The sequence below is a fragment of the Hypanus sabinus genome, chromosome 9, assembly GCF_030144855.1.
Source record: "Hypanus sabinus isolate sHypSab1 chromosome 9, sHypSab1.hap1, whole genome shotgun sequence".
In the NCBI taxonomy this organism is placed as follows: Eukaryota; Metazoa; Chordata; class Chondrichthyes; order Myliobatiformes; family Dasyatidae; genus Hypanus; species Hypanus sabinus.
This window is the reverse complement of record NC_082714.1, coordinates 6,317,503-6,335,383: the sequence shown is the minus strand read 5'-3', so window position 1 is coordinate 6,335,383 and position 17,881 is coordinate 6,317,503. Positions and strand designations below refer to the sequence as shown.

The following is a 17,881-nucleotide window of genomic DNA, read 5'->3' as shown; positions in this document are numbered from 1 at the left end:
TCGGCCCTCGAATACAGTCGGCTGCACTCACCCACACCCGCGTTAACTCTTACACAAACCTCCACCACCATCGGCCCTCGAATACAGTCGGGTGCACTCACCCACACCCGCGTTAACTCTTACACAAACCTCCACCACCATCGGCCCTCGAATACAGTCGGCTGCACTCACCCACACCCGCGTTAACTCTTACACAAACCCACCACCATCGGCCCTCAAATACAGTCGGCTGCACTCACCCACACCCGCGTTAACTCTTACACAAACCTCCACCACCATCGGCCCTCGAATACAGTCGGCTGCACTCACCCACACCCGCGTTAACTCTTACACAAACCTCCACCACCATCGGCCCTCGAATACAGTCGGCTGCACTCACCCACACCCGCGTTAACTCTTACACAAACCTCCACCACCATCGGCCCTCGAATACAGTCGGCTGCACTCACCCACACCCGCGTTAACTCTTACACAAACCTCCACCACCATCGGCCCTCGAATACAGTCGGCTGCACTCACCCACACCCGCGTTAACTCTTACACAAACCTCCACCACCATCGGCCCTCGAATACAGTCGGCTGCACTCACCCACACCCGCGTTAACTCTTACACAAACCTCCACCACCATCGGCCCTCGAATACAGTCGGCTGCACTCACCCACACCCGCGTTAACTCTTACACAAACCTCCACCACCATCGGCCCTCGAATACAGTCGGCTGCACTCACCCACACCCGCGTTAACTCTTACACAAACCTCCACCACCATCGGCCCTCGAATACAGTCGGCTGCACTCACCCACACCCGCGTTAACTCTTACACAAACCTCCACCACCATCGGCCCTCGAATACAGTCGGCTGCACTCACCCACACCCGCGTTAACTCTTACACAAACCTCCACCACCATCGGCCCTCGAATACAGTCGGCTGCACTCACCCACACCCGCGTTAACTCTTACACAAACCTCCACCACCATCGGCCCTCGAATACAGTCGGCTGCACTCACCCACACCCGCGTTAACTCTTACACAAACCTCCACCACCATCGGCCCTCGAATACAGTCGGCTGCACTCACCCACACCCGCGCTAACTCTTACACAAACCTCCACCACCATCGGCCCTCGAATACAGTCGGCTGCACTCACCCACACCCGCGTTAACTCTTACACAAACCTCCACCACCATCGGCCCTCAAATACAGTCGGGTGCACTCACCCACACCCGCGCTAACTCTTACACAAACCTCCACCACCATCGGCCCTCGAATACAGTCGGCTGCACTCACCCACACCCGCGTTAACTCTTACACAAACCTCCACCACCATCGGCCCTCGAATACAGTCGGCTGCACTCACCCACACCCGCGTTAACTCTTACACAAACCTCCACCACCATCGGCCCTCGAATACAGTCGGCTGCACTCACCCACACCCGCGTTAACTCTTACACAAACCTCCACCACCATCGGCCCTCGAATACAGTCGGCTGCACTCACCCACACCCGCGCTAACTCTTACACAAACCTCCACCACCATCGGCCCTCGAATACAGTCGGCTGCACTCACCCACACTCGCGTTAACTCTTACACAAACCTCCACCACCATCGGCCCTCGAATACAGTCGGCTGCACTCACCCACACCCGCGCTAACTCTTACACAAACCTCCACCACCATCGGCCCTCGAATACAGTCGGCTGCACTCACCCACACCCGCGTTAACTCGTACACAAACCTCCACCACCATCGGCCCTCGAATACAGTCGGCTGCACTCACCCACACCCGCGTTAACTCTTACACAAACCTCCACCACCATCGGCCCTCGAATACAGTCGGGTGCACTCACCCACACCCGCGTTAACTCTTACACAAACCTCCACCACCATCGGCCCTCGAATACAGTCGGCTGCACTCACCCACACCCGCGTTAACTCTTACACAAACCACCACCATCGGCCCTCAAATACAGTCGGCTGCACTCACCCACACCCGCGTTAACTCTTACACAAACCTCCACCACCATCGGCCCTCGAATACAGTCGGCTGCACTCACCCACACCCGCGTTAACTCTTACACAAACCTCCACCACCATCGGCCCTCGAATACAGTCGGCTGCACTCACCCACACCCGCGTTAACTCTTACACAAACCTCCACCACCATCGGCCTCGAATACAGTCGGCTGCACTCACCCACACCCGCGTTAACTCTTACACAAACCTCCACCACCATCGGCCCTCGAATACAGTCGGCTGCACTCACCCACACCCGCGTTAACTCTTACACAAACCTCCACCACCATCGGCCCTCGAATACAGTCGGCTGCACTCACCCACACCCGCGTTAACTCTTACACAAACCTCCACCACCATCGGCCCTCGAATACAGTCGGCTGCACTCACCCACACCCGCGTTAACTCTTACACAAACCTCCACCACCATCGGCCCTCGAATACAGTCGGCTGCACTCACCCACACCCACGTTAACTCTTACACAAACCTCCACCACCATCGGCCCTCGAATACAGTCGGCTGCACTCACCCACACCCGCGTTAACTCTTACACAAACCTCCACCACCATCGGCCCTCGAATACAGTCGGCTGCACTCACCCACACCCGCGTTAACTCTTACACAAACCTCCACCACCATCGGCCCTCGAATACAGTCGGCTGCACTCACCCACACCCGCGTTAACTCTTACACAAACCTCCACCACCATCGGCCCTCGAATACAGTCGGCTGCACTCACCCACACCCGCGTTAACTCTTACACAAACCTCCACCACCATCGGCCCTCGAATACAGTCGGCTGCACTCACCCACACCCGCGTTAACTCTTACACAAACCTCCACCACCATCGGCCCTCGAATACAGTCGGCTGCACTCACCCACACCCGCGTTAACTCTTACACAAACCTCCACCACCATCGGCCCTCGAATACAGTCGGCTGCACTCACCCACACCCGCGTTAACTCTTACACAAACCTCCACCACCATCGGCCCTCGAATACAGTCGGCTGCACTCACCCACACCCGCGTTAACTCTTACACAAACCTCCACCACCATCGGCCCTCGAATACAGTCGGCTGCACTCACCCACACCCGCGTTAACTCTTACACAAACCTCCACCACCATCGGCCCTCGAATACAGTCGGCTGCACTCACCCACACCCGCGTTAACTCTTACACAAACCTCCACCACCATCGGCCCTCGAATACAGTCGGCTGCACTCACCCACACCCGCGTTAACTCTTACACAAACCTCCACCACCATCGGCCCTCGAATACAGTCGGCTGCACTCACCCACACCCGCGTTAACTCTTACACAAACCTCCACCACCATCGGCCCACGAATACAGTCGGCTGCACTCACCCACACCCGCGTTAACTCTTACACAAACCTCCACCACCATCGGCCCTCGAATACAGTCGGCTGCACTCACCCACACCCGCGTTAACTCTTACACAAACCTCCACCACCATCGGCCCTCGAATACAGTCGGCTGCACTCACCCACACCCGCGTTAACTCTTACACAAACCTCCACCACCATCGGCCCTCGAATACAGTCGGCTGCACTCACCCACACCCGCGTTAACTCTTACACAGAACCTCCACCACCATCGGCCCTCGAATACAGTCGGCTGCACTCACCCACACCCGCGTTAACTCTTACACAAACCTCCACCACCATCGGCCCTCGAATACAGTCGCTGCAATCACCCACACCCGCGTTAACTCTTACACAAACCTCCACCACCATCGGCCCTCGAATACAGTCGGCTGCACTCACCCACACCCGCGTTAACTCTTACACAAACCTCCACCACCATCGGCCCTCGAATACAGTCGGCTGGACTCACCCACACCCGCGTTAACTCTTACACAAACCTCCACCACCATCGGCCCTCGAATACAGTCGGCTGCACTCACCCACACCCGCGTTAACTCTTACACAAACCTCCACCACCATCGGCCCTCGAATACAGTCGGCTGCACTCACCCACACCCGCGTTAACTCTTACACAAACCTCCACCACCATCGGCCCTCGAATACAGTCGGGTGCACTCACCCACACCCGCGTTAACTCTTACACAAACCACCACCATCGGCCCTCGAATACAGTCGGCTGCACTCACCCACACCCGCGTTAACTCTTACACAAACCACCACCATCGGCCCTCGAATACAGTCGGGTGCACTCACCCACACCCGCGTTAACTCTTACACAAACCTCCACCACCATCGGCCCTCGAATACAGTCGGCTGCACTCACCCACACCCACGCTAACTCTTACACAAACCTCCACCACCATCGGCCCTCGAATACAGTCGGCTGCACTCACCCACACCCGCGTTAACTCTTACACAAACCTCCACCACCATCGGCCCTCGAATACAGTCGGCTGCACTCACCCACACCCGCGTTAACTCTTACACAAACCTCCACCACCATCGGCCCTCGAATACAGTCGGCTGCACTCACCCACACCCGCGTTAACTCTTACACAAACCTCCACCACCATCGGCCCTCGAATACAGTCGGCTGCACTCACCCACACCCGCGTTAACTCTTACACAAACCTCCACCACCATCGGCCCTCGAATACAGTCGGCTGCACTCACCCACACCCGCGCTAACTCTTACACAAACCTCCACCACCATCGGCCCTCGAATACAGTCGGCTGCACTCACCCACACCCGCGTTAACTCTTACACAAACCTCCACCACCATCGGCCCTCGAATACAGTCGGCTGCACTCACCCACACCCGCGTTAACTCTTACACAAACCTCCACCACCATCGGCCCTCGAATACAGTCGGCTGCACTCACCCACACCCGCGCTAACTCTTACACAAACCTCCACCACCATCGGCCCTCGAATACAGTCGGCTGCACTCACCCACACCCGCGCTAACTCTTACACAAACCTCCACCACCATCGGCCCTCAAATACAGTCGGCTGCACTCACCCACACCCGCGTTAACTCTTACACAAACCTCCACCACCATCGGCCCTCGAATACAGTCGGCTGCACTCACCCACACCCGCGTTAACTCTTACACAAACCTCCACCACCATCGGCCCTCGAATACAGTCGGCTGCACTCACCCACACCCGCGTTAACTCTTACACAAACCTCCACCACCATCGGCCCTCGAATACAGTCGGCTGCACTCACCCACACCCGCGTTAACTCTTACACAAACCTCCACCACCATCGGCCCTCGAATACAGTCGGCTGCACTCACCCACACCCGCGTTAACTCTTACACAAACCTCCACCACCATCGGCCCTCGAATACAGTCGGCTGCACTCACCCACACCCGCGTTAACTCTTACACAAACCTCCACCACCATCGGCCCTCGAATACAGTCGGCTGCACTCACCCACACCCGCGTTAACTCTTACACAAACCTCCACCACCATCGGCCCTCGAATACAGTCGGCTGCACTCACCCACACCCGCGTTAACTCTTACACAAACCTCCACCACCATCGGCCCTCGAATACAGTCGGCTGCACTCACCCACACCCGCGTTAACTCTTACACAAACCTCCACCACCATCGGCCCTCGAATACAGTCGGCTGCACTCACCCACACCCGCGTTAACTCTTACACAAACCTCCACCACCATCGGCCCTCGAATACAGTCGGCTGCACTCACCCACACCCGCGTTAACTCTTACACAAACCTCCACCACCATCGGCCCTCGAATACAGTCGGCTGCACTCACCCATACCCGCGCTAACTCTTACACAAACCTCCACCACCATCGGCCCTCGAATACAGTCGGCTGCACTCACCCACACCCGCGCTAACTCTTACACAAACCTCCACCACCATCGGCCCTCAAATACAGTCGGCTGCACTCACCCACACCCGCGTTAACTCTTACACAAACCTCCACCACCATCGGCCCTCGAATACAGTCGGCTGCACTCACCCACACCCGCGTTAACTCTTACACAAACCTCCACCACCATCGGCCCTCGAATACAGTCGGCTGCACTCACCCACACCCGCGTTAACTCTTACACAAACCTCCACCACCATCGGCCCTCGAATACAGTCGGCTGCACTCACCCACACCCGCGTTAACTCTTACACAAACCTCCACCACCATCGGCCCTCGAATACAGTCGGCTGCACTCACCCATACCCGCGTTAACTCTTACACAAACCTCCACCACCATCGGCCCTCGAATACAGTCGGCTGCACTCACCCACACCCGCGTTAACTCTTACACAAACCTCCACCACCATCGGCCCTCGAATACAGTCGGCTGCACTCACCCACACCCGCGTTAACTCTTACACAAACCTCCACCATCGGCCCTCAAATACAGTCGGCTGCAATCACCCACACCCGCGTTAACTCTTACACAAACCTCCACCACCATCGGCCCTCGAATACAGTCGGCTGCACTCACCCACACCCGCGTTAACTCTTACACAAACCTCCACCACCATCGGCCCTCGAATACAGTCGGCTGCACTCACCCACACCCGCGTTAACTCTTACACAAACCTCCACCACCATCTGCCCTCGAATACAGTCGGGTGCACTCACCCACACCCGCGCTAACTCTTACACAAACCACCACCATCGGCCCTCAAATACAGTCGGCTGCACTCACCCACACCCGCGTTAACTCTTACACAAACCTCCACCACCATCGGCCCTCGAATACAGTCGGCTGCACTCACCCACACCCGCGTTAACTCTTACACAAACCTCCACCATCGGCCCTCGAATACAGTCGGCTGCACTCACCCACACCCGCGTTAACTCTTACACAAACCTCCACCACCATCGGCCCTCGAATACAGTCGGCTGCACTCACCCACACCCGCGTTAACTCTTACACAAACCTCCACCATCGGCCCTCGAATACAGTCGGCTGCACTCACCCACACCCGCGTTAACTCTTACACAAACCTCCACCACCATCGGCCCTCGAATACAGTCGGCTGCACTCACCCACACCCGCGTTAACTCTTACACAAACCTCCACCACCATCGGCCCTCGAATACAGTCGGGTGCACTCACCCACACCCGCGTTAACTCTTACACAAACCACCACCATCGGCCCTCGAATACAGTCGGCTGCACTCACCCACACCCGCGTTAACTCTTACACAAACCTCCACCACCATCGGCCCTCGAATACAGTCGGCTGCACTCACCCACACCCGCGTTAACTCTTACACAAACCTCCACCACCATCGGCCCTCGAATACAGTCGGGTGCACTCACCCACACCCGCGTTAACTCTTACACAAACCACCACCATCGGCCCTCGAATACAGTCGGCTGCACTCACCCACACCCGCGTTAACTCTTACACAAACCTCCACCACCATCGGCCCTCGAATACAGTCGGCTGCACTCACCCACACCCGCGTTAACTCTTACACAAACCACCACCATCGGCCCTCGAATACAGTCGGCTGCACTCACCCACACCCGCGCTAACTCTTACACAAACCTCCACCACCATCGGCCCTCGAATACAGTCGGCTGCACTCACCCACACCCGCGTTAACTCTTACACAAACCACCACCATCGGCCCTCGAATACAGTCGGCTGCACTCACCCACACCCGCGTTAACTCTTACACAAACCTCCACCACCATCGGCCCTCGAATACAGTCGGCTGCACTCACCCACACCCGCGTTAACTCTTACACAAACCTCCACCACCATCGGCCCTCGAATACAGTCGGCTGCACTCACCCACACCCGCGTTAACTCTTACACAAACCTCCACCACCATCGGCCCTCGAATACAGTCGGCTGCACTCACCCACACCCGCGTTAACTCTTACACAAACCTCCACCACCATCGGCCCTCGAATACAGTCGGCTGCACTCACCCACACCCGCGTTAACTCTTACACAAACCTCCACCACCATCGGCCCTCGAATACAGTCGGCTGCACTCACCCACACCCGCGTTAACTCTTACACAAACCTCCACCACCATCGGCCCTCGAATACAGTCGGGTGCACTCACCCACACCCGCGCTAACTCTTACACAAACCTCCACCACCATCGGCCCTCGAATACAGTCGGCTGCACTCACCCACACCCGCGTTAACTCTTACACAAACCTCCACCACCATCGGCCCTCGAATACAGTCGGCTGCACTCACCCACACCCGCGTTAACTCTTACACAAACCTCCACCATCGGCCCTCGAATACAGTCGGCTGCACTCACCCACACCCGCGTTAACTCTTACACAAACCTCCACCACCATCGGCCCTCGAATACAGTCGGCTGCACTCACCCACACCCGCGTTAACTCTTACACAAACCACCACCATCGGCCCTCGAATACAGTCGGCTGCACTCACCCACACCCGCGTTAACTCTTACACAAACCTCCACCACCATCGGCCCTCGAATACAGTCGGCTGCACTCACCCACACCCGCGTTAACTCTTACACAAACCTCCACCACCATCGGCCCTCGAATACAGTCGGCTGCACTCACCCACACCCGCGTTAACTCTTACACAAACCTCCACCACCATCGGCCCTCGAATACAGTCGGCTGCACTCACCCACACCCGCGTTAACTCTTACACAAACCTCCACCACCATCGGCCCTCGAATACAGTCGGCTGCACTCACCCACACCCGCGTTAACTCTTACACAAACCTCCACCACCATCGGCCCTCGAATACAGTCGGCTGCACTCACCCACACCCGCGTTAACTCTTACACAAACCTCCACCATCGGCCCTCGAATACAGTCGGCTGCACTCACCCACACCCGCGTTAACTCTTACACAAACCTCCACCACCATCGGCCCTCGAATACAGTCGGCTGCACTCACCCACACCCGCGTTAACTCTTACACAAACCTCCACCACCATCGGCCCTCGAATACAGTCGGCTGCACTCACCCACACCCGCGTTAACTCTTACACAAACCACCACCATCGGCCCTCGAATACAGTCGGCTGCACTCACCCACACCCGCGTTAACTCTTACACAAACCTCCACCACCATCGGCCCTCGAATACAGTCGGCTGCACTCACCCACACCCGCGTTAACTCTTACACAAACCTCCACCACCATCGGCCCTCGAATACAGTCGGCTGCACTCACCCACACCCGCGTTAACTCTTACACAAACCTCCACCACCATCGTCCCTCGAATACAGTCGGCTGCACTCACCCACACCCGCGTTAACTCTTACACAAACCTCCACCACCATCGGCCCTCGAATACAGTCGGCTGCACTCACCCACACCCGCGTTAACTCTTACACAAACCACCACCATCGGCCCTCGAATACAGTCGGCTGCACTCACCCACACCCGCGTTAACTCTTACACAAACCTCCACCACCATCGGCCCTCGAATACAGTCGGCTGCACTCACCCACACCCGCGTTAACTCTTACACAAACCTCCACCACCATCGGCCCTCGAATACAGTCGGCTGCACTCACCCACACCCGCGTTAACTCTTACACAAACCTCCCTGCAGAATCAGAACGTAAAAAAGAGGAGTTGGCTGCACTCACCTGCTGAGCCTGCTCCACCATTCAACATAGTCGTGGCTAACCCGACTGTGCACTCTGCTCCACCCACCTGCATTCTCCCTATAATCTTTTATTCCCGTTCCCAAAAATCCCTCCGACTGTGTCTTAAATGTACTTAATGATGTAGCCTCTACTGCCTCCCTGGACAGAGAATTCCACAGATTCACCACCCTCTGGGAAAACCAGTTTCTAGTTATTTGCTTATTTAGCGATACAGTACGGTACCAGGCCTTCCGGCCCAACGAGCCCACTCTGCCCAATTAACCTACTAACCCATCTGTACGTCTTCGGAACGTGCGAGGAGACCAGAGCGCCCAGTACAGACAGCGGGGGAATTGAACCCGTGTCACTGGCGCTGTAATAGGGAATAGGGTTATGCCAACTGCCGTGCTACTGTGTTGCACTGCTCCTCCAAATCTAGTCTCCGAATCCTGAGGCTCTGCCCCCTGGTTCTACTCTCACCTACCACTGGAAACATCCTCCCTGCCTCTGTCTTACCCAGCCCTTTCCGAATTGTGTGTGCTTTATACGATCCAGTATCACCCCTCTCCCCGACACTCAATGTCACCTCAGCTTTCAAATTCCCATCCTTGTGGGCAAATCTCTCCACGATGGAGAAATTCCCTTCTTATGGATAAGTTCCTCCACAATGGTGAAAAGATCTCATCTACCTTATGTCTGTTTGTCTGTTTCTTATACTTTTATACGTTTCGATCAGGTCACACCTCTGCCTCCTTCACTCCACAGAAAACAACCCCAGCCTGTCTAATCTTTCCCCACACCTAAAACCTTCCTATCCGGGTGACAACCTGGTGAATCTTCTCTGTACTCACTCAGTACTCCATGTGTTGTCTACCAATGCTTTGTAAAGTTGCAACATAACCTCTCCACTCTTATATTCTGTCCCCTGGCCAACGTAGACAAGCACGGCACAAACCTCCTTCACCGCTCTCTCTACCCTCTTGAGGATCTCTGGTCTGTCTCCAGAGACTCTGGCAAAACTCTAGATATGTTGCGGAGAGCATTCTGACTGGGATGAACAGGATGGGAAAAAGCTGCAGAGGGTTGTAAACAGCCAGTTCCATGCTGGGCGCTGGCCTCCCCAGAATCAGGACAACTTCAAAAGGTGATGCCTTATAAAGGTGGTGTCCATCGGTAAAGACCCCCACCGGCCAGGACGTTCCCTCTTTTCAGGGAGGAGGTACAGGAGTCTGAAGCCACACTCAGTGTTTCAGAAACAGCTTCTTCCCCTCTACCATCCGATCTCTGAATGAACAATGAACACTGCCTCACTAATTTTGATCTCTTATAACACTGCTTATTTAATTTATTTTACATATTTCTTATTGTAATTCATAGTATATTTTATATATTGCACTGTACTGCTGCCACAAAACAGCAAGTTTTATGACATACCGGTAATATTAAACCTGATTTTGATTCAGGTTCTGAGCTGTGGACTTAAATCCCATCGGTTGCATCCTCTATAAACCCCTCTGGTCCGACAACCTGCTGGAATCTCTGCCTGTAACAAATACCCAGTTTGCTGATCCATCTCCCCGTCTGCCTTCACCCGTGAAATCCGATCCTCCCGCTACTCACTGGTACTCAGGGCTCCCAATGTAACTTGGTCTTCAGCAGTTTGATAATATTCAGACTCCCTCGTGGGCTTTATAAATGAAAGTTGTTGGTGTGCCCCGAGAGTCCCTTGGGGTAACCAACCAGAGTGACGGTGAGGGGAACATCCTCACACCTTCCTGGTGTCAGTGGGAGACCTGTTACCTGTCCACAGACTTCTGAATATCCAACCTGAATTTCCGCCTGCCCCCACGGTTTCCCCAATCCAATGGACGGGCAACTCAACGGGCTGGCCGATTCTATCCTGTTCCCTGCTTGCCCACGCCAAGCTGAGTGGACAGTCTCCAGTGGGTGCCAAGCACGGGCCAGGCCGCGGGATGAGCGGACACTGACCTGTAATGCCTCCAGAGTGCAGGTGTTCCCATGGGCGACGGCGCTCGAGACCCACTGTACAGCGTCGTGGCAGGCGTCGTCACTGGCCTCCACCAGCTCCTCCCTCCAACTGTCCACGCGCTCCGCGAACGTCAGCAGGTTGAAACTGGAACAACGGGCGTGGCATGGTGGCAATGAATGACGAGTGATCTCCAGTCTCTTTCTCCCCACAGACGCTGGCTGACCAGCTGGGCATTCCCACCTTACCCTGACCAGCTTAAAGTGTAGTTGCTCCCACTGAAGTCTCTAGTTTGGTCCACCTTAGCCTCTTTACTTGACCATCTCACCCCCCAAACCTCTGCACTGTCATACTCTGATCCCCCCTCTCCCTGTACCACTTCAGTACAGTGAAATTCTAATCTTCACCCCTCTCCCCGTACCAATCCAATCTTCATCCCTCTCCCCATACAGTTCCAATCTTGATCCCTCTCCCCGTACAGTTCCAATCTTCATCCCTCTCCCCGTACAGTTCCAATCTTCACCCCTCTCCTTGCACCGTTCCAATCTTCACCCTTCTCCCAGTACAGTTCCAATCCTCACCCCTCTCCATGCACCGTTCCAATCTTCACCCCTCTGCATGTACAGTTCCAATCTTCACCCCTCTCCCCATAGTTCCAATCTTCACCCCTCTCCCAGTATAGTTCCAATCTTCACCCCTCACCCTGTACCGTTCCAATCTTCACCCCTCTCCCAGTACAGTTCCAATCTTCACCCCTCTGCATGTACAGTTCCAATCTTCACCCTTCTCCCCATAGTTCCAATCTTCACCCCTCTCCCAGTACAGTTTCAATCTTCACCCCTCACCCTGTACAGTTCCAATCTTCACCCCTCTCCCCGTACAGTTCCAATTTTCATCCCTCTCCCTGTACAGTTCCAATCTTCACCTCTCTCCCTGTACAGTTCCAATCTTCACCCCTCTCCCCGTACAGTTCCAATCTTCACCCCTCTCTCTGTACAGTTCCAATCTTCACCCCTCTCCCCGTACAGTTCCAATCTTCACCCCTCTCTCTGTACAGTTCCAATCTTCACCCCTCTCTCTGTACAGTTCCAATCTTCACCTCTCTCCCCGTACAGTTCCAATCTTCACCCCTCTCCCCATACAGTTCCAATCTTCACCTCTCTCCCTGTACAGTTCCAATCTTTACTCCTCTCCCCGTACAGTTCCAATCTTCACCACTCTCCCTGTACCATTTCAATATTGCTCGATTCGAATCTTCATCTTTCTTCCATCGGGTGGATGATCCAAAAGCCTGAAAGCATGTACCACCAGACTCAAGGACAGCTTCTACCCCCCATTATCAGATATTCAACAGTCCCCTCATGCAGTAAGATGGACTCTTGACCTCCCAACCTACCTCGTTATGATCATCCGCTTTATTAACTGCCTGCACTGCAAGTTCACTGTACCTTTCCACTTTATTCTGCATTGTCATTGTCTCACCTTGTAAAAGATTAGTTTATTTGTCACACGTACTCATAGAGTGAAGTGTGTTGTGTTGTGTCTGCGACCAACACAGTCTAAGATGTGCTGGGAGCAGTCTGTAAGCATTGCCAAGCTTCTGGTGCCAACACAGTGTGCCCACAACTTACTAACCCTAATCTGTACGTATTTGGAAAGTGGGAGGATCGTAGAAACTGCTTACAGACAGTGGTGGAAATCTCAGTGATTGCTGGGGCTGTAAATTGATTGTGCTAACTGCTGAACTATCATGCTGCTCACGTTCTGCTCAATGCACCGTGTAACGATCTGATCTGTGTGAACAGAATGCAAGACAAGCTTCTCACTGTATCTCTGTACCTGCGACAAAAGTAAACCAATTCCAGTTTGTCCACCTGATGGAGTCATGGTCCTGAAACACTCACTCTCTTTCCCTTTCACAGATGCTCCTCGACTTGTCTCCAGCATTTTAGCACATAAGACATAGGAGCAGAATTAGGCCATTCAGCCCATCACGTCTGCTCCACCATTCCATCACGGCTGATTTATTATCCCTCTCAACCCCTATTCCTTTGGTACCTTGCTAACATTCGCTTTAAAGATAGAAGATAATTACAACAGTACAACACACTACAGGCCCTTTGGCCCACAACTCTGTGATCAATCTAACCCTTCCCTCCAATGCAGCCCTCCATTTTTCTATCATCCGTCTCAAATGTTTCTGCCTCTACCATCACCCCCGGCAGGGCGTTTCACACACCCATCGCACTCTCTGTAGAAAACATACCTCCGACATCTCCCCCGAAACTACCCTTCAAACACCTTTAAATATACCCAGTGACTTGGCCTTCACAGTGTCTGAGGCAATGAGTTCCACAGATTCACCACCCTCTGGCTAAAGAAATTACCCCTCATCTCCGTTGTAAAGGGACGTTTGTTTTAATTGTTGTTGTTTGGAATTTCCGGTATTTTAATAAGGATCAGAATCAAGTTTAATATCACTGACATACGTTGTGAAATTTGTTGTTTTGCAACAGCAGTACATTGCAATATGTAATAATTAAAAACTATCAATTACAATAAGAATATACAGAATTGTGCAGAAGTCTGAGGCACACACAGTATATATAACTAGGGTGGCTAAGACATTTGCACAGCACTGTTTATAAAAAATTAAATAAACATTGCAAACAGACAGAAAAAGAAAGAAAAATAATGAGGTAGTTTACATGGGTTTATTGTTCATTCAGAAATCTGATGGTGGAGATCTGAACTTGGTCAAGAGCTCCAGTTCAAACACAATGGGCCGAATGGCCTCTTACTGAGCCTTGAACGTCTCCTTTCCTTGATGACTTTCAATAAGGATGCTTTAAAGTGAATTTATTATCAAAATATATATTTCTCACCACATACTACCCTGGGATCATTCCGTAGTTTCTTGCACTCTCCGCTCAAATATCTTTTATAAGGTAAGATGCACAAAGCGCTTTCTCTTCTCTGCATCTTTCCACAGAAAAATAAGTTACAAAGTTCAGGAAACCATCATGACCATATCAACTGGAAATCCTGAGATGTGGATCAGCATGGGGGATCCTTGTGGGAATATCTCCAATGACCAATGGAGGGATTGGGACCTTTCCAAAGGAAGGATTCAGGGCAGCGGATGGGAGGGTGGAGAGGGAAGCCGGAAACTGCTGAGGTGGAATGTGAGGTGAGGGCAATGAAGGGGTGTCTATCCCGGGGAGGGGGGTTGGTCTGTGTGTCTGCCAACATGCACCCCCACACCGCTGTAACCACTTGGGGCTGCTTGTGGATGCGTAGGATATTGTTGGTAGCAGGAAGGAATCGGGAACATCCACTGCCCGTGGCCGATCCCCTCGGGAACGTCCACCGCCCGTGGGCGATCTCCTCGGGAACCTCCACCGCCCGTGGGCGACCCCTCGGGAACCTCCACCGCCCATGGGCGATCCCCTCGGGAACCTCCACCGCCCGTGGGGGATCTCCCCAGGAACGTCCACCGCCCGTGGGCGACCCCTCGGGGACGTCCACCGCCCGTGGGCGATCTCCTCGGGAACGTCCACCGCCCGTGGGCGATCTCCCCAGGAACGTCCACCGCCCGTGGCCGATCCCCTCGGGAACCTCCACCGCCCGTGGGCGATCTCCCCAGGAACCTCCACCGCCCGTGGCCGATCCCCTCGGGGACGTCCACCGCCCGTGGCCGATCCCCTCGGGGACGTCCACCGCCCGTGGGCGATCTCCCCAGGAACCTCCACCGCCCGTGGGGGATCTCCCCGGGAACGTCCACCGCCCGTGGGCGACCCCCCCGGGGACGTCCACCGCCCGTGGGCGACCCCCCCGGGGACGTCCACCGCCCGTGGGCGACCCCTCGGGGACGTCCACCGCCCGTGGGCGATCCCCCCGGGGACGTCCACCGCCCGTGGGCGATCCCCCCGGGGACGTCCACCGCCCGTGGGCGATCCCCCCGGGGACGTCCACCGCCCGTGGGCGATCCCCTCGGGGACGTCCACCGCCCGTGGGCGATTCCCCCGGGAACCTCCACCGCCCGTGGCCGATCCCCCCGGGAACGTCCACCGCCCCTGGGCGATCCCCCCGGGAACCTCCACCGCCCGTGGCCGATCCCCCCCGGGAACCTCCACCGCCCGTGGCCGATCCCCTCGGGAACCTCCACCGCCCGTGGCCGATCCCCCCGGGGACGTCCACCGCCCGTGGCCGATCCCCCCGGGGATGTCCACCGCCCGTGGGCGATTCCCTCGGGGACGTCCACCGCCCGTGGGCGATCCCTCGGGGACCTCCACCGCCCGTGGGCGATCTCCTCGGGAACCTCCACCGCCCGTGGCCGATCTCCCCGGGAACGTCCACCGCCCGTGGCCGATCTCCCCGGGAACGTCCACCGCCCGTGGGCGATCTCCTCGGGAATCTCCACCGCCCGTGGGCGATCCCCTCGGGAACGTCCACCGCCCGTGGCCGATCCCCCCGGGGACGTCCACCGCCCGTGGGCGATTCCCTCGGGAACGTCCACCGCCCGTGGGTGATCCCTCGGGGACCTCCACCGCCCGTGGGCGATCCCCTCGGGAATATCTGCACTGACCAAGGGATGGCCACAATGGAGGTGTCCGTGTATCTGAGGTTCCAGCTCCCACTCCCGCAGGAATCCTCGGTTGTCAGCCCTCATGGCACGGTACTGTAGCGGTTAGCAAATCGCTTTACAGTGCCAGTGAGCACAGACCAGGGTTTGATTCCAACCGCTGACTGTAATTTCGGAATGGATAATAAACCCATGTACACTATTTCACTGTCTTTTATCTTTTGCGTGTGTACTAATTATTGAATTTAATTTTTAATATACAGTACATTTCCCATTATAATTTATATTATATTTTGTGTAATGTAATGTACTGCTGCCACAAAGAAACACTTTTCTTGACATCTGCCAGTGATATTAACCCTGATTCCGATTCCGAAGATCGTTCATTCTCCCGTGACTGTGTGGTTTCCTCCGGGTGCTCCGGTTTCCTCCCACATTCCAAAGAGTTGGGGTTGGTAAGTTGTGGGCACTGGAAGCATGGGCTGCCCCCAGCACACCCTCGGACCGTGTTGGTCACCATACGTTTCCCCGTACGTGTCAAAGAAAGCGAATCTTGGACCCTTCTCTCACCTGTGGCTATTTCTCCTCAGCTGCTCCCAGATGAGGGAACTCAGTTCCTTCTTCAGGGCCGCCAGGTAGGGCTCAGTGGAGCCCGAGGTGTCCAGCAAGATGCAGACTCTCTTCTCCAGGACCGTTCCGAACAAACGGCGGCTCCCTGTCGAGTAACATTTCCGGAAAACCCACAGTTATCTTGACCATAGACGCAAATGAGTCGGCAGATGCTGAAAATCCTGAGCAACACACAAAATGCTGGAGGAACTCAGCAAGCCAGGCAGCGCCAATGGAGAGGAATAAACAGTCCACATTCATCAGGACTGAAAAGGAAGGGAGAAGGGCCAGAGAAGAGGTGGGTGGAGGGAGAGGAGTACAAGCTGGTAGGTGATAGGTGAGACCCATCTCTTCTTCCATTCCCCATTCTGGTTCCCCTCTCACCCCCTCTTCTCCTTGCCTGCCCATCACCTCCCCCGGCTTAATCAAAGACCCCACCCTCCCTGGAGATTCTCTCTTCTTCCCTCTCCCGTTGGGCAGAAGACACAAAATCCCGAAAGCACTTCTGAGGAATGGTTGAGGGAGTTGGGGCTTTTCTCTTTGGTGAGAGACGCCCTTGGAGAGGCGTACAAGATGGTAAAAGGCAGAGAGAGAGTGGACAGAGATTGGAAGGAAGTTCAAGGGGGATGTCAGGTGTAGGTGTTCCCTCCCCCCACAGAAAGTGTTGGGTGTGTGGAACTCCCTGCCAGGGGTGGAGGTAGAGGCAGATACATTCGGGACAGTGAAGATTCTCTTCGCAGGGCATATGGATGATCAGGAAATGGAAGGCTATGTGGGATTAGAATGATCTTGGGGTAGGTTAAATGGTCGGGACAAAATTATGGGATGAAGGACCTGTACTGTTCTCTGCCCCACCAGACTGAAGGACAGCTTCTACCTTGCTGTTATGAGACTATGGAACCTGTTATGTGATAAAGGTACCAGATTTACCCCATCGTGGCCTGTGTCCACCTGCATCATACTCATCTGTAACTGTCACACTGTACTCTGTAGTAACACACACAAAATGCTGCAGGAGCTCAGAAGGCCAAGCAACGTCCATGGAGGGGAGTGAACAGCAGACATTCTGGGCCGAGACCCTTCCTCGGCACTGGAGAGGAAGGGGGCTGAGTCTCTCCAGCGTTT

General features: G+C 55.0%; 2 protein-coding genes across 3 annotated transcripts in view; one reads left to right on the top strand and one right to left on the bottom strand.

The window, feature by feature from the left end:
- vwa3a (von Willebrand factor A domain containing 3A) overlaps positions 1 to 17,881 on the bottom strand; it is a 99,461-nt gene that overhangs the window by 21,045 nt on the left and 60,535 nt on the right. For both annotated transcript variants that reach the window (XM_059978954.1, XM_059978953.1), the window contains 2 exons: positions 16,718 to 16,862; positions 11,565 to 11,709 (listed from right to left, as the gene is read on the bottom strand). In XM_059978954.1, coding sequence (XP_059834937.1) covers positions 11,565 to 11,709; positions 16,718 to 16,862 — 290 coding nt within the window. The remainder of the gene's footprint in view (positions 1 to 11,564; positions 11,710 to 16,717; positions 16,863 to 17,881) is intronic.
- LOC132399046 (uncharacterized) overlaps positions 1 to 17,881 on the top strand; it is a 73,140-nt gene that overhangs the window by 53,764 nt on the left and 1,495 nt on the right. The window lies entirely within an intron of this gene.